General features: G+C 42.9%; 1 protein-coding gene across 1 annotated transcript in view; it reads right to left on the bottom strand.

Annotated features, from left to right (window-relative positions):
• The window catches only part of SMARCA2 (SWI/SNF related BAF chromatin remodeling complex subunit ATPase 2), a 153,206-nt gene that overhangs the window by 22,740 nt on the left and 117,236 nt on the right, over positions 1-13,230 (bottom strand). The window contains exons 25-26 of the mRNA XM_028493907.2: positions 12,118-12,335; positions 2,754-2,807 (exon numbers count right to left, since the gene is read on the bottom strand). Coding sequence (XP_028349708.2) covers positions 2,754-2,807; positions 12,118-12,335 — 272 coding nt within the window. The remainder of the gene's footprint in view (positions 1-2,753; positions 2,808-12,117; positions 12,336-13,230) is intronic.

Genomic DNA, 13,230 nt, shown 5'->3' with positions numbered 1-13,230 from the left:
TACACAAAACTTCCCAGGATCTCTAACCATGCTGGGAATTCTCCAAGAAGCTCCAGGACTAGAGTTTGAGGACCACACTCTGGGGAAGCGTCACCCTGGACATCAATTGAGGTTCTGACTTCCCCACACTGCTAGTACATAAGACAGACTGCCAACCCTGGCGCTGAGCCCTAAGTATCCAAACAGAATAAATGAAGAAAGGCTCTTCACCTAGAACTAAGATTCTCTAAGTGTATCCACTTGGACACACTTGTATTTCATGGCAATTTCTCTGTAATCTAATTAAATCCAAAGGGGCTTGAGCCTGAGATCCGGTCACAGCCTCCCTCCCCCACTTAAAGAAATGCCAAATGTCTGGTGCCGATGTTGCTAAAACTAAATTTTGACGATAAGAGCTTCTTAGCTGGTCCTGAAGGGACAGTCAATACTAACAACATAATCACGACATTAAGGGCTGTTAATAGCCATGGAGGGAATTTAGATTTCCTGGGATGGAGTATGTAGGGCTGGATACCACATGCCACCTTTCTTTTCAGCCATATTTCTGTAAATGTAAATTTCACTTACCACTCAGGACGGAGAACCAGGTGTCATCCTTAAAAAGTTCTCCTCCATCTCTCACATCTGGTCTGCCCTAAGTCCTGTCAATCATACCTCTCTCTGAGTACTTGTTCTCTCGCCTTCACCCCCATCGCCATGTCCAATGCTATGCCCCTCTTCCCTTGCACCTGAGGACCCAGTCATACTGAGAGACGTGTGGTCTCTAGAAGGGGTCCTGCTTTTCCATACCTCCTCCCTGGCTGCCTACACACATGGGTCTCAGTACCCTGGCTGCCTCCGCCCACCCCCCATCTGCTTGGGGGATTTCGACTCCTCCCACAAGTCACCGACTGACTTTGCTTTCCCCCTTCCTACCCTCCCACCTGGCACGTACACTTGATTCACACCGTAGATGTGCGTTATTCCTTTATATAACTCTTTCCAACTATGCTGTAAGGCATTCCATTTTACTCATTTCCCCCCCCACCCCCCATTCTCAGTACTTACACAGAGACTGACACATAGAAAATGCTCAGTGCTTTTGAACACACGGAGGGATTTTTAAAAAATAATGTTTAAAAATTATTCATAAGGCAAGCTCTGAACAACATGTCTCAGACTCGGGTTTCTGGGGAGAAGAAGCGTATGTGACAGTATGGGACCAGACAGACTCCGCAGTCCTGAGGAAGCAAACATCGAGCCCCTTCTATGCCTCTGGAAATTGCAGTTTAAATGTGTCTTCAGTAAAAGGATTTATCTGGATCCTAACTACATGTGGTCGTATCGTCTCCTCAGAAAGCCGAGGCATGACACCGGGGGCTCTTAATACCCTTTAAAGTTATGAATCCACTTTTCATGGTCACATGATTATTTCGATGGAAGAGGGGATATAGGGTGAAGGAACTTATGCCTGTCCCTGTTCACTGCGCTGGGCGTTTCGCCTATATCACGCCTTTTAGACCATATCATGCCTTTCAGACCATAAAGCCTCCTTTCTACATGGTTGAGTTGGAAAGATTTACCCTGTTAGTTCATTATGTCAAGCCCCACAAAGTCAAGTGTTTCTTGTTTCAGTTCCAAAATTCAAATCCAGACCGAGTTCTTTCTCGTAATGGCAAAAACAGAACACCATTCTTGATGTCTCTTAGTACACAGTATGGTTTGTGTGTCTGGCTTCCAGGATTGCTCACTGTTTTACAATAAGAACTACCCAAAACTGACATTCTTGCACACCAGTTTCACCTCCGCACAGACATGGGTGGGTACAAATCACCCCACGTTTAATCTCCCTACATAAAAGGGAAGGCCACAACTGGTGATGGTATTTATTCTGAAATACAGGACACAGCTTCAATTCTTTTGCCTCCTGGCCCTAGATTGGATCCTATACTAGCAGGGACAGAAGTGCCATAAAGGACGTCATTGAGTCAACTGACAAAAGTGGACTATGGATGGCAAAGTACTGTATCGATATTTTTTTTTAAGTACAGGCTGACCAAAACGGGGAAAGAAATGTTATTTTCAGTATACTAATAACAACTCCTAACCCTGGCATATCATGCACATCTCTCTTTCCATCTCAACTATCATCATCTCAGTCTCGCAAAATCTCTAGGAAAAGAACACTTCTGCTTTCCACTCGACAGAAGCAGAGGCACACAAAGGTTAAACAAACTGCCCGAGGACGCTTAAGACTGTACAGGACAGGTAAGCCCAGAAGTCACGCCTTGAACCCCACCTGGTGCGCAGACCCTCCGCACACGTGACCGACTCCACAACATCAGACAGGGCAGGCACGCGCACGCGGCACCCCAGGTGCTTCTCAGTAAGCTTCAAAACCAAGACAGCATGGAGTTAAGAGGCCCGTGGGACGTAAGACAGAAGCTGCGCTGGACGTGGCTGGGGGAAGCAACAGAAACCCGTGGCTGAGTGACGCTGGGGGGACAGTCCCGCTCAGTGGTGGCTCCTGATGCCTTTGTAAGGAGTGCAGTTACAGGATGGACACGCCCAAATTAAAACACAGCACAGAAACTTCAAAAGCCACGACAGGTGTTTGAGAATATCTGTGCCTCCATCTCCCACTCCAAGGAGGGGTGGTCAGGAGGCCACTGGAGAAATTTGCTTCCAAAGGCCGAGTCTGTAGGAATCGGTCTGTTTGGTGGACCAAGGGATACCTGTATTTAGAGACCCGGGAATACAAGACAGATCCTGACCTGTTTCCTTCTATTTCCAACTGAGAGTTACTGGGCACCTTCTCCACGTTACACCTGTGGTAGAGTAGAAAGAACACTAGAGTCAGAAGACCTGGGTCCTCGTCACAGCCCGGCTCCTTCCTCTTTGGTTGGTGACCTCAGGTAATTCATTTCACGCTCCAAGCCTCAGTCTCCTCACCTACCTGCCTTGCCAACCTCGGGGGACTGTTGGGAAGATTACTGGGGGCGTTTCCTGCTTCTCCCGAACGCGTAAATGCCTGTTCCTCTGGTCTCATTTCCCTCCACACGTTTCCATCCGTCGTTGTAGAAGCAGTGGAGGACAGGCAGCGTTTGCTTGGCGGGGGTAGGGCGTGACCTTAGGAATGCAGTAGCTTCAGCCTATCCGAGTCTAACTCCTCACTTGTAAAATGGGGATAATACTTACCTCAGAAAATGGTTGTGAACCCTAAACGGGATACTGTACTTTGTTACAGCGGCCAGCACACACAGGGTGCACCGAACCACAGCCTAACTCGGTTTCTGAACACCATCTAGGTAGTCAGCTCTCCTTCCCAGACCTCCATTCTTTTCCAACAGATCACCGAGTTAATGATATTCAACTGGAAATGACAACCACCATGTGAGGTCTCTGGCCCTTCTCCAGGCCTCTAGGGAAGCCTCTTCCATGGAGGATTTTGCAAACTGCACCGCTGGCGTTCCTTTGTGTGGTGGCAGAGAAGCAGCTGAGAGGGGTGTCACGCCCTGGGAAATCCCTCCATCCCCTCTAGATCTTACTCCAGGCAAAGACGGTGCCATTGGCATACGCAGCCCACGTCTGGCCACTTACACATCCCTCCTCAGAGACCTTACCCACCGTGCCCTGGGAGAGCGGGAGACACTACAGAAGGCGCAAAGCATAAATCCAGGAGTGGCGAGGCGAAAAGTACAGGCGATGCTGGAAAAGCAGAGAATCGGGTGGAAATGTCTGACATACAAGGGAGGGTTGCACGTTGGAAGATGAAGTTGGGAAGGTCCTAGGGCCAGGTTGTGGAAGACTGTCTTTCCCACGGTAAGAAGTCTGGTCGCTATCGGGTAGGCAATGAGAAGCTACTGAAAGTGCTTAAGTAACCACTGACAAGAGGGGATCCATGAATCAGAGGCAGGAGGAGAAGCAGGCAGCACGCAGCTGTCCAGGAACGGCCAGAGACGATGGTAAGGACCTGATGCAGACAGTGGGTGAGGACACAGAAGTGGTGGGGGGCCTGGGAGAAATGCTGAGGAAACTCCGTAAGGGCATGTTAGGAATCAGGCGCAGAATTGGGACCACTTTTCTCCCAACACACTGGGGACCCTGAGTTGATGACGGTGTTAACCAAGGGGCTACCGGAGCTGAGATAGACCGTGTTGTCTCAGAATGCGTAATAGTGAAGAGCATTCTGTAGACATGTTATGGGACACGCTGCAAACACTTTGGAGAGAGAGGCAGGCATGGTTCTGTGATCTGACACTAACGGAGATTACACCTCATCGGGGAAGGAAGCCTCTGATCAGAGGAAATTCCAACAGAACGCTTTCGAACGATTCTGATAAGGAGTATGTGGGGACAGACCTACATGGCTCAGCAATCTGACTGAACAAAAAAGTACGAACACAACAAAAAAGCATATTAAGTGATGGCACGGATTTGGCTTTCAAACTGTATGTTACTACAAGTCAATTTTTAAAAGACAGTGTGAACACTGGTGTGATTAGTCCATCTTGGATGGAAGACTCAGGATGATGATAACTGAGGGAAAGCCTTCGACATCATAAATACCTAAATACGCTTCAGATGAAGCACTTTGGGGAGATAATATTGGAATAAGAAAAGGCAACTTTTTAAAGTAAGAGCCCATCCCTTCTGGAATATGGGTTGACTGTGTATACATGGGCCTTTAAGACAGTAGCTCAGCCTTACTCAAAACGAGGGAAATGCTACCAATGACTTTCCATCTGTATATAGGAATTAAACAAGTACACTTAGTCCCTAGGTTTGCAGTATTCCCAAGTCCTTAGAAAGGTACTATAATGTAACGGGGTAAAATGCCGGCTCTATTTTCCCAGGTAAATGCAGTGATAGTGATATATATATATATATCACATATATATAAATATATATATCATATAGATATAATTTCCCCCCCCCAAAAGAGACCATAAACTCAAGATAATGTTATTATCTTCTTATATAAGGGGCTCCCGTGACCCCGCCTTCCCTGAATCTCCCAGGCCACCTGCCTGTTCAGTACTCTCCGGGCTGTCTCCTCTACCGCATGGCGAGCTAGTGGAGGTAAGTACCGTGAGTTTTTTTTACCCTCTGGCCCTCAGGGCTGGAAAGAAGGGGGCAATAATGCAATTAATATTTCCAGGATCAATGAATGATTTTCTACAATGTGGGGAGAGCCAAGATTCAGAAGACGCTGAGGCCTTCCACCATTCCTAGGGACGTCATCAGTGTTTCTTAAAATGAGGGGCAAGAAGAAGACAGTCTAGCCTCCGGGAAGAGAGCAGAGCCTGAAGGGGGCATCAGGTATCAGGGAGGAAGGCGCCGTTTGGCCGCCCCTGGCCGCCCCACTGTGTGCCAGGGTCAGGCAGGTATCTCCCGCCTCCCTGCTGCTTCCCTTGTCCGTCCTCAGAGCTGCACCTGAAGTCCAGACCCTCTGCAGACAGCGGGGCCCATCCTCGCAGTACGCTCCTGCTGGTCTTCACACAACTGTCAGAGCGGGAGGAGGTGACGATAACCTCCTCATATTCTGTTTCCAGACTCTTGGGGAACATGAACAACGCTCACATTTGAAAAGCAAGGCATAATAAATGTTGAACAAAAGCTACTGATAGGAGAGTCGCTAGAGCATATCAAGAAGCTTCAGATGAGTTCAAGTGTCCAGTTGCAAACTAATTACATCCTGAAAGAGTGTGTAGATTGCTTTTGGCTAATGACGTTTAAGAAATCACAGAGAATAGAAATGGAATCAGAAGACTAAATGTCCCACTTTCAAAAGGAGAAGGGAAACTCGAGACGGCTGTGCTTGATGTGGACCCTTGGTCAAAATTTAGAGGAAATTATTCAGATGCCACAGGGCTACAGAGAGAAGATAAATAACATCATTAAGTACCGGTAGGGGGTCCCTTAGAAAAAGCCATGGCAAGCTAACCTCATTTCATTCTTTCGGCAGGGTTTCTAGGTTGATGGATTGGAGAGGCCACAAACACGGTATATCTTGGTTTTAGCTTTTTTTTGATAACCTTGAGAAAGGATAGATGAATGTGGGTGACATGATAGCATGGTCATGTGAGTTCACAGACGGTTCATCAACTTTAAAGATTACTGATTAATAAATTCATGTCAACCTTAAGTGACTTTCAGGGGCATGTTATAGAAGACCTGTCCTTTGCCCTTTAGAAGTTTCTTCACAATAGCTTATAGCAAATCTTCAGATGACAGCAACTCAGGAAAACAAGTAAACGTGGTTTTGTTTTGTTTTTTAAAAAAGGCATAAAATAACACAGTGTTACATCAATAGGCTAGAACGGTGGTACAAAAATCAGAAAGATGAAACTATATAAGAATAAGTCGATACAGGATACAAAAAATCAGAGGTTTAGCTGAAGGGTAAACCTTGGCAGCATTCACGTGAGAAAAGAACTGTGTGTATGTTTTGCGGGAGAGGGAGTTTTTCAAGAAGTCGCGTTTTCAACGTGAGTTAACTCTGAGTCGAGGTTGGTGAAAAAAGTTAACATGCTCCTGAGTTATGTTAACAGAATTTTGGTGTCCAGAATAAGGAGGCTAACCATCCTGCAATTAGCCGCCATCGGAATACCTCTGGAGTTCTGGGTGCTATGTTTTCAATGGGACACTAAGAAAGTAAAATGTGTCTAAGGGCGGGACGGGGTTGCGGGGGACCACGATGGCTGGAAGTCCAGGCATCACATAGATATCAAAGTGAGGTGTTACAACCCGAAGGAGAATGTCCTGAGGCAGATACGTTTATGAATATTTTAAAGGACATTTCTCGGAATGAGAACAGATTGACTCTCTGAAGTTCCAAGCAGAACAAAAGCTAGAAGTCAGAGGGCTGAGTCTGTTTTCATATAGGAAATGCCTGTCGAGTTTAGAGCTGTCCTTTGGTGTTGCGAACGGCTTCCTGACACAGCGACTAACGCTGGGCATGTCCGCACAAGGTTAGATGATGATCTGCTAGAGGCGATGCAGGGGGACACATCTGGGAAACTGGACCAGGTAGAGCTAAAACCCCTTCTAACACTAAGAATCCCCCCTAGGAATCTCCCTCCTTATCCAAGTAACTATAAGCCATGTCTCTAGACTTGGAATAGCTCCCCCAAACCCAGACCCTGCTTTTTCACCATCACCATCTCTTCACAGGGGCAATTTTAAAGGGTACAGATGCAAATTAGGATGAATCCCTTTTCCAAGAAAAAAAAAAGATCTTAGGTTAAATATTATATAAAGGGAGAATATAATTTTAAAAGCCTTCTACATAAGCATGCTTAACAAATCAAAACAAAGCCTTCCAATAATACTTCATATCAAGTTTTCTATTTGGAAAAATAAAATGGTGGGAACGGTAACAACAGATCAGTGCTACCTCTAGTAGAGATTACCGCAGAAAAATTTTACATTTGTGAATCACACAGAATTATTGGCTCTCGGAGGGGAGAGGGGCTCACAATTTTTAAAAGCATCCCCCTAAAAAAAAATTAGGACTGGCACTGAAAACAAAGGCAATAAATAGACACAAATTATCCTAGTTCTTTTTAAACAATAAAAATACATCTGTCCCAGAATCATGCAAGAACTTTGAAAAAAAAAAAAACTGTCTCATAAGAGCTAATTAATTCTTATGTATCAGTTAAATATAGATGGCAGTTCTTATTTAATACGCTGCTAATGTACACGACCGTCAGAGCTGTAACATTTGACTGAGGTGATAGGAAGGAGGTTAGTCCAGGTGGTACTTCTTTCACAGGTAGGTTGTTACTATATTAGTCACTGACTTTACTGGTGCAAAAATCTCAACACATGGAGAAGTACATTTCTCAGCAGCATTTTCTAAAAACAACCAAAAATATGATGTATCTAATTAAGGCCCTCCTAATTTGAGTACCTCCTACTTGAGCACCAAATTCGGTAAGAGACATAAAAAACATAAACTGAGTAAGTGCTTTTTTTCTAGAGGATCACTAACACGAAATATACATGAAACATGTAGCAGTGGAGAATTTAGAACATACTTCCCAGAAGTACCTAAACGTGGGCAGTAATAGAATGGGCCTTACCAGGTTACTTTCAGGAAAAGTAAAACAAACAAATAAAACCAGAGAAAGGGGGAAAACAAACAAACGATTCGGTGTCTGCAGGTTGAAATATTTAAATAGCCTCTCCCTATAGTACAAGCAAAGACATGCTCAGTCATCATTCCCCGTGAAGCTGTGTTTTCTGGTTTTGGAAATAACAATATGAAAGCCGTATGAGCAAGGACGTTTTCTTTATAGTGCTCAGAGCTCCATTCACCTACCTGATTTGCTATAAATTGTCTGAAAGGCTGATTATTAATAATTAAACTGTTCAAAGAGCTATATTAACTCATCAAATCTTCCTAACACCTCTAGAGGCAGGTACAGTAATCATTCCATTTTGTGGACTAGGAAACTGAGGATCAGGGAGGTTAAGTAAATTGCCCAGCTGCTCCACAGGTAGTAAATGGTAGAGATAGGATTCAAATGCAGGTAGTTAAACCAAGACAAGAGCTTAAACTACTGTGCTATGCTTAGCTGAGGTTAAAGAGACCTAACTTCATACCACTCTGTATTTGGGGGTGGGTTCTGGAAAAGTCATCAGCCCATAGCCCTGTGCGTCAGGAAATCACAAACCTAAAAGGCTACAGAGCCAGCAGGTGATATAAAGGAGTGACGTGGGTCAGGTGCGAAAAACACGATGATAAATGGCAACTGACACTCCATATTGGAGGGACGATAGTGAGCGATGGGGATGGTGGCCGCCTAGAGCAGACAGTCTGCAACGGGTTGGGGTTCCACTCCTACTGTTACCTTAGGGAAGGCTAGGTAGAGTGCTGCCAGATTTTTAGGTTTTTCCAAAAAAGTGGGAAGGAGGGAAACCCTGACGTTTTTATAAGAACTCTCTCCAGCTTTATGTGTTTGCTTCAAAAAAAAAAAAAAAAAAAAAAAGGAAAAAAAAAAGAGAAACATGAAATAAAACCATCTGTTGGCAGTACGTGGTCCACTGGCTGGTGACTTCTTTTACACCATTAAAGGAGGAGACAGCCATCACCTGGCATAAAAGGCCTCGCTTCCAAACCTCCAAGGACTTTCTTGGCCCTTCTCAATGTTACAGCAGCCCTAGGCTCACTCAGCAGGTAATGAACACAATGCCTGTTAGACATCAAGGCACACCTGGTCAAAGCCACAGGCATTTTCACTCTCCCGGGACAAAGGCAAAAAGTTAGAGGTATGTGCAGAGTGATACTCTCTGCTTATTTTTCTGTACACCATGGGCTGATAAAATAAGGTGTAACTGTCCAACCTGGCTTCCTGGAAACTACTCCTGCTTCCAGCCAATCTACCAGTACAGCTGGGGAGGAACAGAAACGTGACAAGAGAGAATTACTGACTCCGGGTTTACAAGGAAGTTTGCGTGTTCATCTGGGCAAAGAATGATCTCGTAGCCAAATTTTCCTTCCTAAATTACTGTCATTCCCCTGTGTCAATGAACAGCTTATCCAAACCTAATGTAATGGGGCTGCCCTGTGTGGCCACTTTAGAATTCTCAAAGGGAATGACTTTAAAAAAAAAAAAAGGAAAATAATAGTGAAAAGAGTAAGCAGGGAACCTGAGAGACCTGGTAGGTAGAGAGGAGCAAGAAATTCTGACCCTTCCACACGCATCTGCTCCTATGTCCCTTTCACCATTTCTGAGAAGTCTTCATAGTTTCTCTAAGGAGCTATCAGTAAAACGCCATTGAAAGTTTCTTGCTTTTTATACTACTTAATCTTCACGATGAGGTTTTCTTCCTTTAGTTGTATGAAGACATGCGACTAAAATTACCACGAAGAACTAAAAGCACAACTTATTTGTAGTAAACAATTCCAGTTATATAGAGCAACACCAGTCAATGTCAAGAATTTTTGGGAACGAAAAACTGATTCATGCCACTATGTAACTTAGAGGAAAAAAAATTTCAATTTTTCAACTGAAATGAGATGTCATCTTCCTATTAAAACTGCATCACATGATTACTGAGCAGAAATCAAATCAACTAACCAAAACGTAGCCTAACCAGTTTATCAGTCGACTATATAGGGCTGCCTGACACCCTAGAACATCTTTACTTTGGTTTTCAAATAACTGTTTATTGTTTAAAAATGGCCTGGGGATAGTGTCCAGTGCAGATTTCTCAAAGTTCACATTCAAAAGTTCCATGCAAAAGAGGGAAATGTGCTGAAAAACCATCCTGTCTAGGTAGGGTCATGAGAAAGAGGGAGATGGCTCGAACAAGTGCTCAGAAATTCAAGTGTCTTAGAAGGAAAGAAGGAACGGTATTTTTGATGCAAGCATCGGTTTGGCATAAAACAAAGTCCTAGCATGAACATTTCCCTTAAATATGTGATAGGACTCTTTTTCTCCTCTAACATCTCAATCCAAAGGTATAATTTCACTCTCTTTCCAATCCTTCCACATCAGTGATGGTATTTTGGAAATCCTTAAGAACCCTTCTCCAGCTTAGGTTTTTTTCCCTTTAATTTTGTCATCTAAACTCCTATTTCCAAATACCTTAAATAACACCTGGTAAAATATCACACAAAATATCAAGAGCAGCCTCTCTGAATAGAGTACAAGTTTACTGATACCTCTGGAGCAAAAACCATCAAACAGGCGGTAGAAAGGGCCTGGAACCCAGCGTACACCTTAATAAATCTTGCTCTGCAGGCAGAGTTACCTGTGGTCTTGATGAAGATGATGGAGGTGAAGGAATGAAATGCTCACCTGTCTTTGTAGTTTATCACAGTATCAATGATAGCGTTCATCTGCTTTGTCAGTTTAGGGGGATTTGGTGACTAATGGGGCTGCCCTGTGTGGCCACTTTAGAATTCTCAAAGGGAATGACTTTAAAAAAAAAAAAAGGAAAATAATAGTGAAAAGAGTAAGCAGGGAACCTGAGAGACCTGGTAGGTAGAGAGGAGCAAGAAATTCTGACCCTTCCACACGCATCTGCTCCTATGTCCCTTTCACCATTTCTGAGAAGTCTTCATAGTTTCTCTAAGGAGCTATCAGTAAAACGCCATTGAAAGTTTCTTGCTTTTTATACTACTTAATCTTCACGATGAGGTTTTCTTCCTTTAGTTGTATGAAGACATGCGACTAAAATTACCACGAAGAACTAAAAGCACAACTTATTTGTAGTAAACAATTCCAGTTATATAGAGCAACACCAGTCAATGTCAAGAATTTTTGGGAACGAAAAACTGATTCATGCCACTATGTAACTTAGAGGAAAAAAAATTTCAATTTTTCAACTGAAATGAGATGTCATCTTCCTATTAAAACTGCATCACATGATTACTGAGCAGAAATCAAATCAACTAACCAAAACGTAGCCTAACCAGTTTATCAGTCGACTATATAGGGCTGCCTGACACCCTAGAACATCTTTACTTTGGTTTTCAAATAACTGTTTATTGTTTAAAAATGGCCTGGGGATAGTGTCCAGTGCAGATTTCTCAAAGTTCACATTCAAAAGTTCCATGCAAAAGAGGGAAATGTGCTGAAAAACCATCCTGTCTAGGTAGGGTCATGAGAAAGAGGGAGATGGCTCGAACAAGTGCTCAGAAATTCAAGTGTCTTAGAAGGAAAGAAGGAACGGTATTTTTGATGCAAGCATCGGTTTGGCATAAAACAAAGTCCTAGCATGAACATTTCCCTTAAATATGTGATAGGACTCTTTTTCTCCTCTAACATCTCAATCCAAAGGTATAATTTCACTCTCTTTCCAATCCTTCCACATCAGTGATGGTATTTTGGAAATCCTTAAGAACCCTTCTCCAGCTTAGGTTTTTTTCCCTTTAATTTTGTCATCTAAACTCCTATTTCCAAATACCTTAAATAACACCTGGTAAAATATCACACAAAATATCAAGAGCAGCCTCTCTGAATAGAGTACAAGTTTACTGATACCTCTGGAGCAAAAACCATCAAACAGGCGGTAGAAAGGGCCTGGAACCCAGCGTACACCTTAATAAATCTTGCTCTGCAGGCAGAGTTACCTGTGGTCTTGATGAAGATGATGGAGGTGAAGGAATGAAATGCTCACCTGTCTTTGTAGTTTATCACAGTATCAATGATAGCGTTCATCTGCTTTGTCAGTTTAGGGGGATTTGGTGACAGTTTCTCAGCTGGAGGGCGACCTCTCCTCTTCTTGGCCTTTTCCACATCTTCTTTTGCAGGATCTTTATCCACATTTCTTCGTCTTTTTCGTTTCTTAAGCCGTACTTCCTCTTCCATTTCTTCCAAATTGCCGTCTTCAATGGCCTGTTAATAGGGAACGAAGGAGAAAAATTCAAGACAAGAGAATACCGAAAAGAAAACAATTTACATAAGTAGAATAAAATAAAACTAACAACAACAAAAAAAAGTAAAAGTTAACAGTAATCAGTGAAGTAAGAAGGAAAAATAGAAGGCCACCATATTGGATAAATGCATCTTTAACCCAAGTCTGTTTCATGAGCAAACTATGTGAAGGCCCGAAACACTAATAGCAAAGAATGTGACAAATATGAAAAGATCTCTACATTTAAGTGTTTGAAGATAACTAAAACCAAATGACATTTCAGCTCAATATAAGAAAAAGACCTTTATTGTCTCATTACTATAGAAGGTAAAAGGTAAACCAAAAGAAGGGGTGAGTGAAGAAAAAATTTCCCTAAGACGACATCCTTACAATCATATAAGCTTTGATCTTCTCTTCTTTGAGGTTGAACATCAATTTATTCATGATTCACAACATAAAATCAAAATTCCATCCAGATTTTCTTCTAACGTAGCAATTAGTAAACAAGGAAACAGGAAGTACAAAGCCACATTCCTGGGTAAACGCACTTAAATCATCCAGATCAAGAACACACACACAAACAAAAAACACTTTTTTCCAATTACCTGCAAACGCTTGCTTTAAACCAGAGCCAGCAGCACTAATGCAGAGAGATAATAAAATAGCTATAAAAACAACCAGGTATAAAAAGAAACCTGTTCATAAATGGCTAAAAGATCCATGTGACAGACCCAGAAGTTTAAACTTTTTTTTTCCCCCTAGTAAATCTCAAAACTTAAGAAGAATAAAGGGAAAAAAAAACCAAACCAAAAACTGCAAAGAAAAAAACAACAATAGATAAGAGAAAATTTGACCATGGAAAAGAAGATTTTTAAA

The sequence above is a fragment of the Physeter macrocephalus genome, chromosome 9, assembly GCF_002837175.3.
Source record: "Physeter macrocephalus isolate SW-GA chromosome 9, ASM283717v5, whole genome shotgun sequence".
Lineage (NCBI taxonomy): Eukaryota > Metazoa > Chordata > Mammalia > Artiodactyla > Physeteridae > Physeter > Physeter macrocephalus.
This window is presented reverse-complemented; position numbering and strand designations above follow the sequence as displayed.